This window comes from Botryllus schlosseri, chromosome 12 (assembly GCF_051294905.1).
Source record: "Botryllus schlosseri isolate E-star chromosome 12, Bs_hap1, whole genome shotgun sequence".
In the NCBI taxonomy this organism is placed as follows: Eukaryota; Metazoa; Chordata; class Ascidiacea; order Stolidobranchia; family Styelidae; genus Botryllus; species Botryllus schlosseri.
Window position 1 is genome coordinate 15,370,165 of NC_137247.1, and position 17,217 is coordinate 15,387,381.

At 37.2% G+C, this 17,217-nt stretch overlaps 1 protein-coding gene across 1 annotated transcript in view; it reads right to left on the reverse strand.

The window, feature by feature from the left end:
- Positions 1–17,217, reverse strand: part of LOC145451734 (uncharacterized) — a 41,192-nt gene that overhangs the window by 5,022 nt on the left and 18,953 nt on the right. The window contains exons 2-3 of the mRNA XM_080329978.1: positions 1,909–1,983; positions 1,624–1,847 (exon numbers count right to left, since the gene is read on the reverse strand). Coding sequence (XP_080186104.1) covers positions 1,624–1,847; positions 1,909–1,983 — 299 coding nt within the window. The remainder of the gene's footprint in view (positions 1–1,623; positions 1,848–1,908; positions 1,984–17,217) is intronic.

Here is a 17,217-nt window from a genome sequence, read left to right on the forward strand (position 1 = left end):
AAACATCACAAATGAATTGAACGCAAACGAAATGATCACAGCTTACATTAATTTACTAGAAGTAGATTAATTTATTAGTCAAGAATCTATGTTTATTAGATGGCTCATTGCTTACGTTGCGCAGTGCCCACCTTAACCTACCCTCTTGTAGGATTCAATTCGAACGAATAGAGCTTATGTGTTTATATTCTCGTGGATGTGTAGATGGGTAGTGTTGGGGTTGCATATTAAACTAACAGCGTTTCCAAACACTTTGTTCAAAACATATTTTAAACAGTGTTTTAAACAAATGACTTTTTGAAAAAAAAAATAGTTTTTTTAAACGTTGTCTAATTATACCATAATTGTGTAAATACGTTTGAAAAACAATGTAGTATGAGCCTACGGACGATTTGCACCCAAAATATTCGACGTATACGATGTGGGGTGGCTGGAACCCTCGGAATCGTCGTCGGTTGAACAGTTTCTGCTCATATAGATCATTGGTACGGAATGGGTGTTCTGATGATGATGACCGCCGACCGTAAAAATGCTGCATAACGATGAAGCCCTGGTTAAAGATATTTTTGGTTCATTTATGACAGTGATTGGAGTCACTTTTCGTAGAAGGGGCCATATTTACCCTACATTTTCAATTGCCAATGCTAATCCCCTGTGACATCACGGTCCTCCATTTTGGCTCGCGTATTTTATTAGCAGTTCTACGTGCGCTAGTGCAATAAAACGACTTTTTTCATGTATATTTTAACTTTATAATCGTTGTTTGATTCGAGATAAATGACCAATAAATCTGTTTTTCACACAGCTGGCAAAAGGTAATGACTTTGAATCATCACTCATACTTGGAGACTCCATTTGACTTGAATTGTGACTTGAGTTGACTTGACTTGACTCGAGTCACCTCCAAAAAAAAAAAACAGTGAATTGACTTGATTCGAGTCCCCTTCGAAAATCGATTGACTCGACTTGACTAGAGTCAAAATGGACAATGACTCGTGACTCGAAGTTAGTGACCTTATCCCTACACTGCCAGTGGGGTTGTCCAAAAATAACATTCTGTTCAGATTCCGGAGATTCGCAGATAAGGTTGCCTGAAAAAACGCTGCGCAGCAAAGTTGACTCAATTACAAACAGTATAGAAGCGGCCGCAGATCCAATTGAAATTTTATAATTTACTACAAAAATTAAAAATAATATTTTAAATTTTACCGTCAATACCATGAAATTGTTGACTTATCTACAAAAACGACGCAAAACAAATTTGTATCAATTCCAACCCGAGGAAGCGAAGTGATTTGAGTTTTTCGTCAATAATTCTGGGATTACCCACCGTCCAGGCTATTTTTGCATATCCACAAGTCTCAATTGCAATAACTTCGCTGCTACTGGCTGTAAGTGAGCAGAAATTGTTATGCGTCGTTCCTTTAGGCAACTTGACAATTTCATGGGGTTGACAGTAAACTTGAAAAAAAAAAATTACTTCACGGCTGCTTCTACTGTTTAGAATTGAGCCACATTTGTTGAACAGGTGTTCTTTAGTTAACCTAACAATTTAATCAGTGAATCCCCGGAATCCGGCAAAACGTTATTTTTGAACAACCCTACCTACCAGTATCAACCAACCTTTGTATCTAGCGTCATTCCGAGCCACGCATAGTTGTCCATTTGCCCAGTCGGAGTCCTTGAACGAATCAGTGCCCGTAACAGGTTAAAATGTTCTTCACCGTAAACATTCGCCAATCGTCCTTTCGCCGCTTTACACACTGTGTCGGCTTCTCCGAGAGTCATTTTTGCCATTGATATTATTAGAGTAAAGCATTTGTGGCCGTATAGAACTTCACATCTTCCTGTTATGAGAAACAAATTTACTATGTCGCCGGAGTGCCGATGTAACTTGGGAAGGGTTACCTTCATTGCCATGGGCAAAACTACGTTCTTCGTGGATACTGCCCGTGGTTACGTTGCTAGTGGGTACGCTGAGCTCTGAAATTTAATGTAATACTTTGCAGCTATAGCTAACCAAATACACGGTTCTGGACGTCGTCAAGTGCATTGTCTCTTTCAAATCGAAATCTTTGAATATTAGAGCTTCATTCGTTCGTTCGTTTTTATAAGATTTTATCAATTAAAACGAACACAATATTAAGATAGAATGAGAAGACAGCAAAATATCGGAACGACCAACGAGTAATGTTTTTTTCTCTCAATCAGACACCCCCCTTGGCCTGGAACATGTACGTAGGAGGCATGCACATCGCACAGTGAACACTGAATTAAAGGTAATGCAAGATAACATAAAAAGAACAGGAAGTGAAAATTAAACGGCATGTGTTGGTAGGCGATGTTGAGATTTCGTATCGTGATTCGGTAAGGTCGATCGCTATCTAGTATTTACTCAGTAGAAACTGATTGTATTTCGACATGGAAGTGCACAACTGCACAGTGCACATGCTAGATCAGTGGTTCTCAACCTTTTTGGGTTCGCGGACCCCTTTTGACCGTCACGGACCCTCGCGGACCCCCTCAAGTTTGGTTCAATTTTAGCTCTATTATGGTGCAACCTTCATCTGTCTTGTGCAAATATGAACTGTATAGGCTTGTGATAAAGAACAAAATCATGATTTTTCTTGAAAATAACATCGTACTATTTATGTAGAAATTGGTAGACTTTTATTATTTCAAAGCAGGGATATATAGAACTCCGGGATGGCTGACGTCTTTTTGGCCTTTACCTAAGTAGGTCCAAAAAGTTACCTGCAATCTACCTCGAAATATCCACTTTTCTGCAAGCTAGCGATACAGCTGTTTCTAGAATAATGATCCTCAACCTTTTGCAGAATAGTTAGCGAGAAAGCTAGACATACTTCCCATATCTCAACCTTACTGCTGTATAGCCAACCAAGTAAAGTATTGACACTGCTGTATAGCCAACCAAGTAAAGTATGACAACTCTGAACTTCAGTAAATCATGAATGTGTTTAATTTCTACACACATAATCTGCATCAGACCATAAATAACAGAGTGAATAACGAATAAAATCAGCGTCATCTACCTATTTACAAGCCATTGTCGGAAACCGTGCAGCTGGGAAAGGGGGGGGGGGGGTAATAGGATTGATTAAATATACCGTTTCAATTCGTGTTAATCCACAATTACCATGGAGAAGGGCTGCATTTAAAACAAACATGTTTAAAACAAGGCCCTTGTATAAAACATACTTCTATTGTTTTTTTAAGCCATGACCTTAAGAATATTTAATTGTGACGTCGTATTGAATTGACATTGACAATTGAAAATATAGTGTAAATATAGCTCCTTTGACAAAATATCTGTACTATTGCTGTTGAACCGACTATTTTGAGGGTTCCAGCCATCCCATATGGATACTAGTTGGCTATCTCAGGTGGTAATCGGCCGTAGGCTCGTACCACATGTTTTTTGGAAAGTATTTACACAATTATGGCCTAATTTTACAACTTGAAAATAATTTTTTTTAAAAGGCCTTTGTTTAAAACAATGTTTAAACATGTTTTAAACACCGTTTGTTTTAAATGCAACCCTACCATGGAGTATTTCCAATAACGAAAAGATAGCACGGCCTGTAAGGACTCGAAATTTTGATAGCAGCATTGTCATCTTCTACGTCACTCCATGAAAGTTGATCAAGAAATCAACACACCATTAATACTTCTCTTCAGGTTCAAATGTAGCCAATGGGTAGAAGTTTGTAACATATTTTTATCAATTTGAGAAGAATTTGGTAGACCCAGTTGCTGAACTCAGCTGATATTTTGTTCACATAGAAATAGTTTCACGACTGCAGTGAAGAAATTACCACCATTGGCTTAACGGTACATCACGAATGGGCCTTCTGAAGCATTTCATGCCATTTATCAGTTGAAAAATATTCAGTATCATTGTCTTGCAGATTTTCCGATAGAGCGATAGATAATTCCATGTTAAAAAAACATCTCGGTGAGACGAGATCCAAATATTCAGATTGTGGCCATCTTTGCCAAGATTTCAATGGGATGTGCCTAGTATAATATATCAGGATATCCACTAGTGACGTGATGCAAATGCTGGAACATCGTGTTCGTTTTTCTGGAATCTGCAACAAAAATGAACAAATGATGTATTTAGAGACACAAATTAACCTTAAGAATATATATAGATGTATGCAGAGTTCGTCAGTAGTGAAGAACTTCTACTTTATTGCAGTACTCAAGTAGGTGTTGCCTATTTTCGAAGATACATCTTGCAATTTTGAAGTAGCCATCTCCTAACTTAAGTACCTTGCAGGCATTTCACTTTCTACTGCTACTTGAGGAAGTTTAAATACCAGTATGCCCCGGGAATACGACTGTTACTTGAGTAGCAATGCCGGCTACTTTAACCACATCAGGATTAATGTAAATCCCTCATTTAATACCGTATTACTAGAATCAGCCAAACTTACCTTAGGCCAACTGAGGAGAGTTCCATGCTTTATTGCGACGATTTGACAAAACCTTGCAAATTGAAAGCAATCTTCAGAGTTTTCTCTTCCTTCATCGTATAGGCCTATAAGTGTTGATATGGCAAAGACAGGCCATATCTCAAGGTCGTATCCTGTCCCGACGATTGTGTTGGCTTATCCACTGAAGGGAGTGGGCACTGGGCATCTTCAAGGCTTCAGTAAGAGCAAATGGTGAACAAATGTTGTGGTCATATTCTGGGAGTCGGCCATTGGCAGTTCCCAACAGTGCACTTCTGTTCAAATATAATTCCAGTATTGTAGCATTACGGTGCCGTTCATTAACAAACATATGCCTGCATTGTTTTATCAGACATGTAACTGATGAATAATATCTGTAACAAGAGATTGGATTCAACAGTTGCTATGGACACTTACAACTGCAACGACCTTGACGTGTTGTGTTTGTATTAGATTCAAATGTTTGGTTATCCTTAATTGAAATGCCTCTTGAATCTTGCATACCGGTAGTCTACTCAATGGCTCCGATTATTACTAGAAATAATCCAGCAATGATCTGGAATAAGCCTGAAATACCAGCACAACCTGCATATTCACATCTTAATCTATAGCACAATATCTTAACAGACGAAGTCCCTCCTAACTGTCGCCTTCATAGTCGACACGGCACAGTGTAAATGTACACTTGTACTTGTACAAGGTACAGCCTTGGATGGTGACATACATTATATCGCATAACATAAGTTATGAAAAACATACCCTTAACGTTGGAAATTCTTCTACATTCTGTTATCTTCTCACGATTATCAACGCAGCAAAACATGTTACATAAGATACTACAGAAGCAGAGATATTGCGAAGGCGAGCAAACGACCCGTACCGGTATACCGGTAAATTGCTGCTGAAGGGATAGGGCCAATACCGCAAAGTTTCAGACTACCTGAACATCTCATAATAACCTGGTTAACCTCTAGCTTTACATAAGAACATAAACGGATATTATATGCCTCTACCGCTCTCAAAGACCTAAAATTACACACACATGAAGCGGCTTACCAGAACGTGCATCAAACCTGAATGCGCGAATCTGGACCTATTTAGGTAATACCGCGATGACGCAATTGACGCAGTCAGCCATCCCGGAGTTCTATATATCCCTGTTTCAAAGCTAATTTTGCTGCTGTATTTCTTGAAGTACATGGTCGTGTCTTGAAAATCCGCGTCCTTGTTTTGATATGAATGAGGATGGGCCGAAAACCATTTCTGCAAATATAGATGGAGGCTAATGCAGTATTAACGCATAACGCTTCCGACGATACTTTGGGTGTGATCGCAACATTTATGTCACCAAAATGAAAAAAAAAACATATATTTTATAAACATATAACGTCCAGCATTTAGCGCAGGGACGGGCAACATACGGACCGCGGGTCGGATCCCGCCCGCAACGTCATTTTGATCGGCCCACAGAGATTAGGCCTACCTACCGTCAAAGTGAAAGTCTAATCTAATAGTATAGACACATTTTATGCGCCAAATAATGGAACCATGTTTTCCAACCTGAGAAAGACTGTCATGAAACGACTTGTTCTGTTCGGGTTTACAATATATTTATGAGCAAACATTTTCGACCATGAACAATTGAACATTAACAAGACAAGGCTGCATATACCAATATAACTGTTGATATAAATTTCAAAGTTGGAGCGTAATGCTTTGATAGCAACGAAACACTCTTTGTTCATAAAAAAACAGCTTTGTAGATAGGACATCCGCAATAAGAATGCGCCAAATCTGATAGTCGAGCTTCAAAAGCAGCATCGTCCGATTTATGAAGACTGTCCGCCATCAATATTAGGGTTCATTTCAATTTGAATATACTATTCAATTGTATATTGAAGTTGTGTACCTCCAAGAAGCTGTTCAAATAGTGGTTATGTCCATCAAAGGATAAAATGGATTTCCTGGCGAGGTTTTAATCCCTGCATTGGGACAAATTAGGGAAATACTTCGGAAATTTTTATTTCAAACGACTGTTCACTAATTTGATGAGACTGACAAATTCAAATCGAAAAGACATAATGGAGTCCCCCTGATTGACCTTACTATCTCCATATTTTTATTTTGTCAACAAACCCCAACAAAACGTCTCTAAACAGCAATATGTTTGTATCGGCAAGTTATTGGAAAATTGGCAATGAAAATGAATTTCCACACTACGACAGTTCATGTCAGTAGTATAGTAGATCGGTCGTGATTCGTAATGGGCTCTTATGGGCGGGGTGGTGAGGTGCCTGAAAACCGGGGGTGGTGATGGTACCCTTTTAGACCCCCCTTGTGGTGGTGAGGTGCCATGTGTTCTTATGGATGCGGTGATGATGGCACCCTTTCGGGTATAGGCTGTGGCGATGATGTGCCTTGAAAACTGGTGTTGGTGAGTCGTACTTTCGGGTATAGGCTGCGGCGGTGAATCGTATAGAAATACTCGTGTTGGTGAGTCGTATTTTCAGGTATAGGCGTCGTTGGTGATGTGCCATGTATTCTTACGTGATCTCTGGTGATGTGCCATTGTTTCTTATGCGGCGGTCGTGAATCGTACTTTCGGGTATATGCATCTCTCGCACGGTGTTGAATATGTATCAGGTTGGTAAATAGTCACGTGATTGGTCCTTAGTTAATGTGCATATCGCAAATTATTAGATATGATCGAATCCAGGTAATCCTAACGTTTACGGTGAGTACGACAATGATATATCGTTATTCTTGTGGACGCGGCGGTGATTCGTACTTTCGCATGTAGGCTGTGGTGGTGACTCGCCATGTGTTCTTATGGATGCGTCGGCATATCGTACTTTCGGGTATAGGAATCTCTCACACGGTGTTAAATATGTATCAAGTAAATAGTCACGAGTATCACTAAACAGGAAATTCACTTAACCGCAGCGCATTGTGCGATTTTGAAAAACAGATGTTTGCGCTTGCGTTTTGATATGTCTGACCTACTAAATACGTCCGTTTTGCGAACACGGCTTGTTGTGAGGATTACGCAGCGCGTGCGGCCTATATTTCGAATGACCTGTGTGCTGGATTGTTTCCCGTCCAACCGTGTGCTACTATCGATTATTACGCTAGTCCAGTCAGTGCGAAATAGTTTGCTAAATCTAGGAATCAGTCGCATGGTGTTACTTTAGTAATTAGTCTACCATAGAGCCGGCGTAGACGGTGATTCGAATACCGACAAATTTTCACTTATTTCTGACCCAACCCTAATCCTCTGTGAAGTTGACGCTTATTCAAAAAGGTGTGAAATAATTGTAAAATCCTAATCCGAAACCGATTATTTCGACTTTGGCGTAGTGCGCATTGAAATAGGATTGACAAACATGACTAGCAACTTCCCCACAGTCCCGTTTCGATATTATACATACATTGATTTGAAACAAGTAATGTAACATTACAACTCTATTCACGATCCTGCTTTCCGTTTGTCAAAGAGATATTTTAACATCTTACCATACTCAAAAGAATTATTCACAACATTAACAATTGTTAAAAATCTAGTTTCACTTACTTGATTATATCACTACAACTCATAAATTTGAATTAATTCATCCTGGTTGTACTCGTATGATCGGTCTTTTTTTATTCGATTGTAAAGGTCGTTACTATTCTGAAGACAAAGTATTTACTAATCGGTGCATATATGATTTGACTTGAACATATTATATTTTGAGTATACGAGATTTGAATGTCTGAACAATAACTGAGAAATAATTTATCACAATTAAATCCGTATATTACAGCGTAACAGATATTTGAATGTCAGCAACTCGGTAAGGTCATAGTTACTACCACATTACCTAATTTACCCGACCAACTCGTCATGATCATTCCCGAAATCAACACAAACATGACTACTGACTTGAGTTAACCACAAAACAGCATCAAGTTTTAAATCCACTTGTAGCTTACGGCTTATGTGAATGCGGGTTATGTTTTGTTGTAATTGAGTGTACGGAAATAGTATTACGTCTCGACATCTCACCATCTTACCATATTCAAAGAGTCAACCAAGAAAACATTGTCAAGTAAATCCGTTTGTAACTTATTCGACCAACTCAAACCGTATCAGTATGAAAAACAGCCAAACATACACGAATCCATACAATCACCAAAACCTAAAATCCATAACAAGCTTGGTTGTATTCATATCCCTACACATCTTTTTTTATTCAACTTGAAAAGTCGTTACTATTCTGTAAGATAGAGGAATTACTACGCGGTATATTCTGCAAGACAAACTAATTACTACTCGGTATATTTTGTAAGACAAAAGTAATTACTTCTCAGTGTCGGCGACTTGAGATTAACATAATATATTTGAGTATACGAGATTTGAAAGTCCGACCAACCTAGATGAGAATTCATTTCGTACAATCGAACGATGGTGTTATATTCAAAGTTATCATGCTGTGAACATAAGGATTGACACATTGATTTGACATATGAGATTATGTAATAGTTGATCATTACTTTATTATTAAATTATTTGCGTTAATTAGACCCGGCGTTGTGGTAAATGTTATGACAGCAACAAACTTTTCAGTACCAATGTTATTAACATATTAAGCTGTAAAACTATGTGTGTCTGAAATGTTCTCGACAGGAAAATTACTCCACCTTGCTAAAAGTCACTCTGCGTATCGCGGATATCAGAAAATATTTCCAGTAACCAAGACTAAAGATAAAACGACAATATCGGTATTATTACATTCAACAATCAGTACAATTATTAAAATCTATCGTTTGCGATAAACAGCACTAAGGATGTATTAATTCCAGTATTCATACATTGAACATACGATACAAAATGCTTTATTATCCCGATTCCCAACGGGTAATTGAAACGACTAAGTGTAGAATCAGTATATCACAATATCGTTACTATTGAATCCAACGATTTATTGTCGGAATTTGTGTCAGAGAATTGAAACATATGCACTTCACAGAGTGTGAAAATATCACTTTGAGTATCGAGTACCGTTCGAAGCTAGCGATCAATTCTTAATCATTTCAGTAACTCCCCATTTTGCGTGCTAAATGTAAAATATCGCGAGGTTATACACTCTAAGACTTTGATTATTGCAAAAGTAAATTGTGATATGTTTGTTAGATGCATCCAATTCAACTAGAAGTGTCTAGTGCCCAACACTCGTAATATCAAAAAAGTACTTGCTACACTGTTATTTGCTAAACGTGTTTTGCATTGTTGTTCATTTCTAGTATTGATTGAAATCATTCTTGAACCCTCAAATAATAATTCCCGACATGAAACCAAGCCGCTGAAAGTCGTTACCATCACGAAGATACAATGTGTACGATGTTTGTCAGATGTGTCCTACCTGGCCAACAGAAAACAATTTTCACTCACTCGAAATGAAACCAATGTGATGGTCTCCATTCGATATTTTGTTTGTGTCAAATACTTTGCAATGAACACATTTGCGTGGTCGAGCTTTACATCATCAAGCTGTTATTTATAAATCAAGATTTCGGTAAACTTGTAAATGCATCGTTTAACTAACCGACATTTAGTGATTGGGGAACATACCAAACGATACACATCCATCTCCGAAATACTGCATTGATCTTAATTTCCATCATCGTGATAATCGAAGTACATTTCTTTCGAATTCGTAACAACCGGTGTTTCTACGACACGATAAATTTTTGACAAGTTATGCTTAGAAGATTGGTTGCATATCGCGAACAAAAATAATATACCACTCATATTGATACTGTTACTCCATTGATCGATATTTTCAAACCAGTAAAATTTATTACTTGAGTTTCCCCGCTTAATGTAAATGAAAACTCAGCCGTCTTTTAACATCACAAAGACATTGATAAAAAGTAGGCAATCAAACACAACACTTTGTACGACACTAATTATTGTTCCACACATCTCATTTCATACCAAGTGTATACGAAAGATATTCATGACACATGAAAATATTCCCATGCTACAAACCTGTACAATGATTGGTGGTGCTTTCAAACTGTTTCGATATCACAAGAACTTTATTTTCTGAATGGGCGTTCATCCTATCTTAATAATCAAATAGTTCAACACAGAACTAGTACGAACAGAAACATCAGAGTTGTTTACACAAAAGTTTGTACGTGTACAGTATGCGAATACCATGTGTAAGTCCAGCACAATTGCGGTATCCATCCGAGTTTAGTTAACACAAATTTATTACAACGAGCCACGTAAACTTTCGTGAAAGAAAAGCATACTCACTTCCAGAGGGTTATGTCAACGCCATAGCAGTAAATCAGCCACTCCAACAAGAAAGTACATATGTTTTCTGGTCACGGTCCTTACATCTTTCACATAGATCAATCTACTTTGCTAACGAAAAGTGCTGAGTCATCACATAATAGCCCTCACAACAAAACAGCTAGAAGATATTATCATACAAAAATATTCCTAACCCTTTGCGCACCAGTGACAAATCATACAACAAGCATTTTTTGTGAGTCGAATTGTTGTTCAGTGTCAAGTCTACCTGTTGAAACGTACATTAAAACAACACAGTCACAATTCAATTAAAACCACGAATCTATTTTCATTTCGTCACATACAGAAAAATAAATTTTCTTTCCCCAACACATACTTGTAACCTATCGCTTTCATTAAACACAAAACTCCATAAAAGTATTACATGTGGTCTTCGCTACGGTTTCAAAAAACGAATCATCTATTTTGGATTGGTCGAGACCGAGCGAACCAGTTACATGTATTCACGGTAATGATTTTGCTTGTCATATGCGAATGATAGGTTGCTACTCCGACAAATCAACATACAACAATCTTCTGACGATCATAATAGCAATTTCATTTTCCGCCGCTTCGTAACTGTATACTAGGGCTGTTCAAAAATAACTTTTTTTTTTCAATTCAAGCCGGTCACCTCTTAAATCGTCAGGTTGCAGTAGAAAACCTTGCTCACCAAATCTCACTCGATTCCTACAAGTAAAGGCCTCCGCAGATCCAATTAAAATTTTTAATTTATTATGGAAAATTAAAAAAGCAATTTTCCAAATTTTTCTGCCAACCCCATGAAATTGTTGAGCTGTCTTCAAAGACGTTGCAAAACAAATTTGAGTCAATTCCGACCAGTAGAAGCGGAGTTATGTGAGTTTTTCGATGATATTTCTCGGATTATCCTTGATCGGTGGATAATCCGCGATTAATCAACGAAAAACTCACATAACTCCGCTTCTACTGGTCGGAATTGACTCAAATGTGTTTTGCAACGTCTTTGAAGACAGCTCAACAATTTCATGGGGTTGGCATGAAAAATTTGGAAAATTTCTTTTTTTATTTTCCATAATAAATTAAAAATTTTAATTGGATCTGCGGAGGCCTTTACTGGTTGGAATCGAGTGAGATTTGGTGAGCAAGGTTTTCTACTGCAACCTGACGATTTAAGAGGTGACCGGCTTGAATCGGGAAAAAAAAGTTAATTTTGAACAGCCCTACTGTATACCCACGAAAAGTATATTGCACAACTCGGCAATTTCCAAGTGAAAATGGTTTGTTACCTGGGGAAAAGATAGATTTCCAAGTAAAAACGGTATTGTTACTCAGGGAAATGTCAGATTTCCTAGTGAAAATGTATTATTACTCTGGGTAAACGATAGATCTCCAAAGGAAAAACGGTATTGTTACTCTAGGTAAAAGTTTATTTCCAAGTGAAAATGGCTTGTTGCTCGAGTCAAAAATATATTTCCATAAGAAAAGGGTTAGTTACTCTAGGTAAAAGTTTATTTCCAAGTGAAAATGGTTTGTTGGTCAGTGAAAATGGTTTGTTGTTCAGAGAAAAAATATATTTCCAAGTGAAAAAGGTTTGTTACCCAGAGAAAAAATATATTTCCAATTGAAAAAGGTTTGTTACCCAGAGAAAAAAATAGATTTCCGAGTGAAAAAGGTTTGTTACATTGGGTAAACGATAAATCGCCAAAGGACAATGGTATTTTAGTCAGGTAACGGTTGACCTCCAAGTGAAAATGATAATTTTACACAGGTAAACATCAGTTGTCCAAACCAGTATGATATTTTGGCTTGGGTAGGTATCTTGTGTTCAACGCTGGTAGTGTGAATGGTCTTGTTAAACGTAGTTGCCGAGTTGTGCAATATACTTTTCGTGGGTATACAGTTACGAAGCGGGGGAAAATGAAATTGCTATTATGATCGTCAGAAGATTGTTGTATGTTGATTTGTCGGAGTAGCAACCTATCGTTCGCATATGACAAGCAAAATCATTACCGGGAATACATGTAACTGGTTCGCTCGGTCTCGACCAATCCAAAATAGATGATTCATTTTTTGAAACCGTAGCGAAGACCACATGTAATACTTTTATGGAGTTTTGTGTTTAATGAAAGCGATAGGTTACAAGTATGTGTTGGGGAAAGAAAATTTATTTTTCTGTATGTGACGAAATGAAAATAGATTCGTGGTTTTAATTGAATTGTGACTGTGTTGTTTTAATGTACGTTTCAACAGGTAGACTTGACACTGAACAACAATTCGACTCACAAAAAATGCTTGTTGTATGATTTGTCACTGGTGCGCAAAGGGTTAGGAATATTTTTGTATGATAATATCTTCTAGCTGTTTTGTTGTGAGGGCTATTATGTGATGACTCAGCACTTTTCGTTAGCAAAGTAGATTGATCTATGTGAAAGATGTAAGGACCGTGACTAGAAAACATATGTACTTTCTTGTTGGAGTAGCTGATTTACTGCTATGGCGTTGACATAACCCTCTGGAAGTCAGTATGCTTTTCTTTCACGAAAGTTTACGTGGCTCGTTGTAATAAATTTGTGTTAACTAAACTCGGATGGATACCGCAATTGTGCTGGACTTACACATGGTATTCGCATACTGTACACGTACAAACTTTTGTGTAAACAACTCTGATGTTTCTGTTCGTACTAGTTCTGTGTTGAACTATTTGATTATTAAGATACATGAACGCCCATTCAGAAAATAAAGTTCTTGTGATATCGAAACAGTTTGAAAGCACCACCAATCATTGTACAGGTTTGTAGCATGGGAATATTTTCATGTGTCATGAATATCTTTCGTATACACTTGGTATGAAATGAGATGTGTGGAACAATAATTAGTGTCGTACAAAGTGTTGTGTTTGATTGCCTACTTTTTATCAATGTCTTTGTGATGTTAAAAGACGGCTGAGTTTTCATTTACATTAAGCGGAGAAACTCAAGTAATAAATTTTACTGGTTTGAAAATATCGATCAATGGAGTAACAGTATCAATATGAGTGGTATATTATTTTTGTTCGCGATATGCAACCAATCTTCTAAGCATAACTTGTCAAAAATTTATCGTGTCGTAGAAACACCGGTTGTTACGAATTCGAAAGAAATGTACTTCGATTATCACGATGATGGAAATTAAGATCAATGCAGTATTTCGGAGATGGATGTGTATCGTTTGGTATGTTCCCCAATCACTAAATGTCGGTTAGTTAAACGATACATTTACAAGTTTACCGAAATCTTGATTTATAAATAACAGCTTGATGATGTAAAGCCCGACCACGCAAATGTGTTCATTGCAAAGTATTTGACACAAACAAAATATCGAATGGAGACCATCACATTGGTTTCATTTCGAGTGAGTGAAAATTGTTTTCTGTTGGCCAGGTAGGACACATCTGACAAACATCGTACACATTGTATCTTCGTGATGGTAACGACTTTCAGCGGCTTGGTTTCATGTCGGGAATTATTATTTGAGGGTTCAAGAATGATTTCAATCAATACTAGAAATGAACAACAATGCAAAACACGTTTAGCAAATAACAGTGTAGCAAGTACTTTTTTGATATTACGAGTGTTGGGCACTAGACACTTCTAGTTGAATTGGATGTATCTAACAAACATATCACAATTTACTTTTGCAATAATCAAAGTCTTAGAGTGTATAACCTCGCGATATTTTACATTCAGCACGCAAAATGGGGAGTTACTGAAATGATTAAGAATTGATCGCTAGCTTCGAACGGTACTCGATACTCAAAGTGATATTTTCACACTCCGTGAAGTGCATATGTTTCAATTCTCTGTCACAAATTCCGACAATAAATCGTTGGATTCAATAGTAACGATATTGTGATATACTGATTCTACACTTAGTCGTTTCAATTACCCGTTGGGAATCGGGATAATAAAGCATTTTGTATCGGATGTTCAATGTATGAATACTGGAATTAATACATCCTTAGTGCTGTTTATCGCAAACGATAGATTTTAATAATTGTACTGATTGTTGAATGTAATAATACCGATATTGTCGTTTCATCTTTAGTCTTGGTTACTGGAAATATTTTCTGATATCCGCGATACGCAGAGTGATTTTTAGCAAGGTGGAGTAATTTTCGTATCGAGAACATTTCAGACACACATAGTTTTACAGCTTAATATGTTAATAACATTGGTACTGAAAAGTTTGTTGCTGTCATAACATTTACCACAACGCCGGGTCTAATTAACGCAAATAATTTAATAATAAAGTAATGATCAACTATTACATAATCTCATATGTCAAATCAATGTGTCAATCCTTATGTTCACAGCATGATAACTTTGAATATAACACCATCGTTCGATTGTACGAAATGAATTCTCATCTACGTTGGTCGGACTTTCAAATCTCGTATACTCAAATATATTATGTTAATCTCAAGTCGCCGACACTGAGAAGTAATTACTTTTGTCTTACAAAATATACCGAGTAGTAATTAGTTTGTCTTGCAGAATATACCGCGTAGTAATTCGTCTATCTTACAGAATAGTAACGACTTTTCAAGTTGAATAAAAAAAGATGTGTAGGGATATGAATACAACCAAGCTTGTTATGGATTTTAGGTTTTAGTGATTGTATGGATTCGTGTATGTTTGGCTGTTTTTCATACTGATACTGTTTGAGTTGGTCGGGTAAGTTACAAACGGATTTACTTGACAATGTTTTCTTGGTTGACTCTTTGAATATGGTAAGATGGTGAGATGTCGAGACGTAATACTATTTCCGTACACTCAATTACAACAAAACATAACCCGCATTCAAATAAGCCGTAAGCTACAAGTGGATTTAAAACTTGATGCTGTTTTGTGGTTAACTCAAGTCAGTAGTCATGTTTGTGTTGATTTCGGGAATGATCATGACGAGTTGGTCGGGTAAATTAGGTAATGTGGTAGTAACTATGACCTTACCGAGTTGCTGACATTCAAATATCTTTTACGCTGTAATATACGGATTTAATTGTGATAAATTATTTCTCAGTTATTGTTCAGACATTCAAATCTGGTATACTCAAAATATAATATGTTCAAGTCAAATCATATATGCACCGATTAGAAAATACTTTGTCTTCAGAATAGTAACGACCTTTACAATCGAATAAAAAAAGACCGATCATACGAGTACAACCAGGATGAATTAATTCAAATTTATGAGTTGTAGTGATATAATCAAGTAAGTGAAACTAGATTTTTAACAATTGTTAATGTTGTGAATAATTCTTTTGAGTATGGTAAGATGTTAAAATATCTCTTTGACAAACGGAAAGCAGGATCGTGAATAGAGTTGTAATGTTACATTACTTGTTTCAAATCAATGTATGTATAATATCGCAACGGGACTGTGGGGAAGTTGCTAGTCATGTTTGTCAATCCTATTTCAATGCGCACTACGCCAAAGTCGAAATAATCGGTTTCGGATTAGGATTTTACAATTATTTCACACCTTTTTGAATAAGAGTCAACTTCACAGAGGATTAGGGTTGGGTCAGAAATAAGTGAAAATTTGTCGGTATTCGAATCATCGTCTACGCCGGCTCTATGGTAGACTAATTACTAAAGTAACACCATGCGACTGATTCCTAGATTTAGCAAACTATTTCGCACTGACTGGACTAGCGTAATAATCGATAGTAGCACACGGTTGGACGGGAAACAATTCAGCACACAGGTCATTCTAAATATAGGCCGCACGCGCTGCGTAATCCTCACAACAAGCCGTGTTCGCAAAACGGACGTATTTAGTAGGTCAGACATATCAAAACGCAAGCGCAAACATCTGTTTTTCAAAATCGCACAATGCACTGCGGTTAAGTGAATTTCCTGTTTAGTGATACTCGTGACTATTTACTTGATACATATTCAACACCGTGTGAGAGATTCCTATACCCGAAAGTACGATATGCCGACGCATCCATAAGAACACATGGCGAGTCACCACCACAGCCTACACGCGAAAGTACGAATCACCGCCGCGTCCATAAGAATAACGATATATCATTGTCGTACTCACCGTAAACGTTAGGATTACCTGGATTCGGTCATATCTAATAATTTGCGATGCACACATTAACTAAGGACCAATCACGTGACTATTTACCAACCTGATACATATTCAACACCGTGCCAGAGATGCATATACCCAAAAGTACGATTCACGACCGCCCCATAAGAAACAATGGCACATCACCAGAGATCCCGTAAGAGTAGTTATAGTAATGTGAGATTTGCCCGCATGCACCCTATTTACTTAAACAAACAAGAATTATCAATATAATAAGTATTGAAAGAATTAGCTTATTCTCAATTTAGCAGCAATACTTTTATGACCTTGTGTGCT